At 40.6% G+C, this 6000-nt stretch overlaps 1 protein-coding gene across 7 annotated transcripts in view; it reads right to left on the reverse strand.

Moving 5' to 3' along the window:
• The window catches only part of MAP3K10 (mitogen-activated protein kinase kinase kinase 10), a 64228-nt gene extending 58652 nt beyond the window's left edge, over positions 1-5576 (reverse strand). The window contains exons 1-4 of one of the 7 annotated variants that reach the window (XM_088450156.1): positions 5493-5560; positions 5251-5283; positions 3986-4337; positions 1125-2221 (exon numbers count right to left, since the gene is read on the reverse strand). In XM_088450156.1, the coding sequence (XP_088306282.1) occupies positions 1125-1866 (742 nt within the window). In that variant the 5' untranslated portion in view covers positions 1867-2221; positions 3986-4337; positions 5251-5283; positions 5493-5560. Of the gene's footprint in view, positions 1-1124; positions 2222-3985; positions 4338-5250; positions 5469-5492 lie in introns of those variants that run through there. The other 6 variants (XM_088450159.1, XM_088450157.1, XM_088450155.1 and 3 more) reach the window with 6 other exon arrangements.
• Between the last annotated feature and the right edge of the window lie 424 nt (positions 5577-6000).

The raw sequence follows: 6000 nt of genomic DNA on the forward strand, positions 1-6000 counted from the left end.
TTGGGCTAATTTTAGTTGTTCCCTCATATAATTGGATTTAAAAGTAGGCCCTGATTTTTTCAAACGTAGTGCCTACTCCAGTTTAAAATTATTTTTAACTATGAACCCATTATCCTACCACTTTAAAATGTTGATGAACATTTAACATTAGTAAAGACTATTTCCAGAAATAATTTTGAACTTTTGACGATGCACTTTTTGAGATAATCATGATAAAAAAATTTCAGTTTGAATTTGGAAAAAGTTGTTCCTCACAAAGCCTATTGTGTTGTACATCATAGGAAATGGCATAAAAAAACACAGTAAAATGACACCACTCCAATATGCTGGTTGTGCGTTTTTGACAGATTTTTGAAAACTTTACATATTTTGGAAACGGCATGATATATTTAAATAAAATTTTGTATTTTCTTAAACTACATATATAATCTCCATATACCAAATTTGAACAAAATCTGAGCTGGTAAGGTAAAATTTTAACAGAAAGTGTGTTGATTTGACACGGAATGGCTCATCTGAAATAACAGGATAGGGGGGAAAAAACATTGCGAAAAATCCCTATTTTTCGCAGAACAAGGCTAATTGGATACCCCCTAAGTAATTTATCAATTCCAAAATTAGGCCATGTTGCATAAGTAAGCTGCACACACAAAGAGTTGTCTTGTAAATATGGTATTGCCTGAGCTCCATATTGAGACTTAAGCTGGGTACACACTAAGCTATATATGGGATGATATATCGTTCCGTAGCGGATCGAAACAGTATATCGACCATATCGCTCAGTGTGTATGCACTATTGTGCGTCCATGTAAGTCTTTGGTTGCATCTTCTGATCTGCTGTGCATGTATGTCCCTTGATGCGGCGGGGCACCGATATATCAGACAATCGTAAACCAGATCATGTAGTGTGTATGGACCGCCAGGTATATATTGTGCCATTGCATTTGCCGTTGCTGGGTATACACTTCGTCTAGTGTGTACCCAACATTATACTATGTATCTACCCTTTAATTCCTGACATTGTAATTTGTAACCATCAGAGAGTCAATTTGCTTACCTCACCCCACATCACCATACATGACATGTACAAAAACAGGTAGTACCTTCTCCTTGTAATCACTTACTATTGCTGGATTTCAGGTCCCTGTGGATAATGGGAACAATAGCTTCATCGTGAAGATACTTCATGCCTCGTGCAATCTGCACGGCCCAGTTAACTAGTACATGAGCTGGGACCTTTTTCCCAGCCAGGGCCCGATGCAATGGTCCACCTCTGGCATACTCCATGATCAGACAAAGATGAGGGGGTGTCGGGCATACTCCTTTCAAAGCTATAATATTAGGGTGATGTAACATGCAAAACAGCTTGGCTTCTTGTCTGACATTTTCTGCCGTTACGTTAATATCGTCATCTGGGTCATGCCGTACTGCCTTCACTGCCACCTCATCTTCTCTCCATATTCCCTTGTAGACTTTCCCAAAACCACCCACACCGATGATTTCCTCCAAATCTAGCTCCTCAAACTTGATCTGCAACGGATGGGGGAAATCTTTTGGGGCAGCCCTTAAGGTGGTGTATTTAAGATCACTGACCACATAGTTGCTGGGAAAGATGCCTACTTTGTCTCTCACTTTTCCGGTCCACCAACCTTCATCACCAGAGACTGTAGAGTCCTTGGATAGGATCTCCACCAAGTCCCCTCTCCGTAATGTCAGCTCCTCCTCTGCTGTGGCTTCATAATCAAAAACGGCAGTCCATAAAGGGTTGGAGACCCCATAATCCTGCGTATCATGCCACATACCATTTTCTTTTGTGTCTGTAGAGTTCTGCCACAATATGGGCTCAGGTTTTGGAAAACCATCCATACCTGCAGCTCAAGGTGGTTGAGTAATCATTTTAGTCCATGTTAATCCCAATGTCGGACGTGTAAAATGTGCTTTTTTCCATAATAAAAGTATTTAAAGACATCCAGGACCAGTTGTACATGAAGAAGCCCCTGACTAATCCAAGCATCACCTCCATTACTCATCTTCCTGCTCATCTTCTGATGGGAACATTCTCTTTAACAAACTGGGTAAGTGAACGGGCTATACCAGGCCCCTTGCTTGTCGAAACATCTCGGGTGCGTCAGGATGGAAATTACTTAAATTTAAAACAATTCAGATAGTCTCCAATTTATAGATTTTGGTACTTGGAGCTACAATGAGCTTCAAACTGAAACTGTGTGAGATTAAGAAAAGTTAGGTTAAATCCTCATTAAAGCTATCAAAAACATATTAAATGGGCAAAGAAACATTTTTTTTTCTACATGTATGTCTGAGTGCATGTTTACTTGCATCTTCCCTGATATAGAGATTTCAGTCAAGTGTGATGTAAACTTTTCGAAAGGGTTAAAAGTGTGCCTGAGTTTATCTGACCTATACAAATATGATGCTGGAGTATGTCCTCAACATTACTGTCTAATGTAGAGAGATCTACTGACTTTATTATTATTACTAGTCCTATTCATTGACAAAATGATGTAACATGTATTGCTTCAATGATTATTAGGCCTTCATGTAATTGGAATATGACCATACCCTGTCTGTGCGGTCATCTTCACGGGATCAGACAGTGCTGGATATCTATATCTGATATAGAGAATGTAATTATCAGGACAGGATGAGACAGCGCTGGGTCTATGTATCTAGTATAGAGAGATCTCCCGACTGGTGATTATTATCAGGACAGGATCAGACAGTGTTGGGTCTCTGTATCTAATGTAGAGAGATCTCACGACTGATCATTATTATCAGGACAGGATCTCCTGACTGGTCATTATTATCAGGATGGAATCACATAGCATTGGGTCTCTGTATCTAATATAAAGAGAACTCCTGACTGCACATTATCATCAGGACAGGATCAGACAGCGCTGGGTCTCTGTATCTAATATAGAGAGATCTCCCGACTGGTCATTATCAGGACAGGATCAGACAGCACTGGGTCTCTGTATCTAATATAGAGAGATCTCCCCACTGGTCATTATCAGGACAGGATCAGACAGCGCTGGGTCTCTGTATCGAATATAGATAGATCTCCTGACTGGTCATTATTATCAGGATAGGATCACATAACATTGGGTCTCTGTATCTAATATAGAGAGATCTCTTGACTGGTCATTATTATCAGGACAGGATCAGACGGCGCTGGGTCTCTATATCGAATATAGATAGATCTCCTGACTGGTCATTATTATCAGGATAGGATCGCATAACATTGGGTCTCTGTATCTAATATAGAGAGATCTCTTGACTGGTCATTATCAGGAGAGGAACAGGCAGTGCTGGGTCTATGTATCTAGTATAGAGAGATCTCCTGACTGGTCATTATTATCAGGACAGGATCTAATATAGAGAAATGTCCTGACTGGTCACTATTATCTGGACAGGATCAGACAGCGCTGGGTGTCTGTATCTAATATAGAGAGATCCCCTAACTGGTTATTATTAGCAGGACACGATCAAACAGAGCTGGGTCTCTGTTTCGAATATAGAGAGATCTCCCAACTGGTTATTATCAGGACAGGATCAGACAGCGCTGGGTTTCTGTATTTATAATAGAGAGATCTCCTGAATGGTCATTATTATAAGGACAGGATCAGACAGCGCTAAATAGATCACTTGACTGGTCATTACTATCAGGACAGGATCAGACAGTGCTGGGTCTCTATCTAATATAGAGAGATCTCCTGAATGGTCATTACTATCAGGACAGGATCAGACAGTGCTGGGTCTCTATCTAATATAGAGAGATCTCCTGAATGGTCATTATTATAAGGATGGGATCAGACAGCGCTAAATAGATCTCTTGACTGGTCATTACTATCAGGACAGGATCAGACAGTGCTGGGTTTCTATGTGAGTAGTAATTATTATTATTAGTATCAATGTTCGCTATAAAATAAATACAAAACATATACGGTAGATCAAGTGGGTTACTCACCTACAAGGTACATTCTGGGGTCCCACACCAGTGTACCATAGACAGATCATCACTTAAAGAATGTGAAAACCTAAAAACAGAAACTGCAGCTGGTAAGGAGACAATGCATATCATCACAGGCATCACATCATCTCCCCTCCTGCATCATCCTCTGGCCTCCCACCATGACAAGGTGCGGATGGGATGGCTCTCTCCCATCACCTGCAGGAATTTAGCTGTAGTCCCTCTCTCTTGGGCAATGGTTTCCATTCACCTTACACAGGCTGTCAGCTGTTCCAGGCAGAGCAGATACACAGCCACCCCCTCACCTCCCTGTTTCTGTCTTGCTGCATTGTGGGAGTTGTAGTTTTCTCTGTAGTGCAAAGAGACAATTGCAGAGTGTGACCAGCAGGTTGTGCCATGCAGTCCCTGTAAACTCAGGAAGTGACCAATACATCAGGCAATGTTCCCATTGTCCTGTGCACGCTTGTGTATTTTCATATTGTGCGTACCTACCGAAAACACTTGTGTAATTATAAACTGTGGACACCTATAGAATATTCTTGCTTAATTATATTCTGTATGTACCTACCAATTATACCTCCTTATTTCTGTACCTAAAGAATATACACCTATTTTTTCATCTATATTCTGTGTGCATAAGCTATGTATATGTATGAAAAAACCGCCCAGACAAATATTCGGTACTAACGCTAATCTCATGTGACACGTGTTGGCATTATTTGACATATAAATTGTTAGAGCCTTAACAAATTCATCAGAGATGTGGATTTACCTAAATTAATAGCTATATAATAGAAATGGTTACTTCTGGTATAATAGCCTAAATTTGTATACGGTGGTGGCAGATTACCATGAAATATAATTTGTGACACAATTTGCAAAGTAATTCCTAATGTGCATGACAAAGGCAAGACTTGGGATTTAAACCGTTGCCTCCAAATATGATCTAATTATTATTTTACATACAATAATGACCACTGATACTTTCCCCAATCTGACAAGCTAATCATATACATACATACAATAACACATGAAAGGTGCAATCTCTAGCAGTCCTCAATAATATAACCCCTAGGAAAGTGGCGGAAGTTTGGGTCACTTTTAGACTGTTTGGTTTAAAACTGCCAGGGCATGCTGGGTATTGTAGTTCCACAACAGCAAAATAACCACAAGTTGCCTAGAAAATACAATTAAATGACCCAAACAGATGATTGTCTTGGCGCTCATTACAGTTGACTGTATACGGGTTAACACTTGCTCACCTGTACATTGCATACAAGTTGTGCTGCAATTACCTAAATTCCAGAAATAAAATGTATTGGTAAATTCTCATTGAAAACTGCAATTATTTATATCCCTTAGAGAAAAGCAGGTGAACTAAGACCTGTGACAGCAAAGATTTTGCATAACAGAAATGCCCACCCATATATCTGTACATGCTATAACTGCTTTAATGTGTAACTCGGGTTATACACAACATAAACCTGTTTCCCTGTAGAACAACCTTTGCTCAGGCACAGTCAGTGAGCAGACCACTCCCCTGACAGAGCAGGGAGCTCTGGGATGCGTAGTCTTGGCTCTGATTGATCTGTGCAGTGGGTGGTGATGGGCAGGCCTGAAACCCTGAGGCAGCTCCATCCTCCTGTGTCTATTCATGGCAGGTGAATGCTCACAATGGTGTGATGCTCTAGCTGGGTGTGCATTGCACAGGTGTCTCAGCACTGCTGGATGAGCTCCCTCTAGTGACACATAGAAAAATTGCAACGAACCTAAGTATTGCTAATTGCTGCTGAAAGACTGGAAGGAGAGGAGGATGGCATGATTGAATGTACACATCTGGGAGATCTCGGGTAGGGATAGTATTATTTTATTAGATATCTTTGCTAGAATAGGAAAACATTTATGGGCAGCTCATTGTGTTTTGCAATGAAGGGGCAAGCCCCTATGGTAATGAAAAAAAGGGGGGGGGTTATTTATTTGATGTGCACATGTGCAGGTGGCGGGACTGGAGG

Source organism: Taudactylus pleione, unplaced genomic scaffold (genome assembly GCF_031769625.1).
Source record: "Taudactylus pleione unplaced genomic scaffold, aTauple2 ptg000507l, whole genome shotgun sequence".
NCBI classification, from domain to species: Eukaryota; Metazoa; Chordata; class Amphibia; order Anura; family Myobatrachidae; genus Taudactylus; species Taudactylus pleione.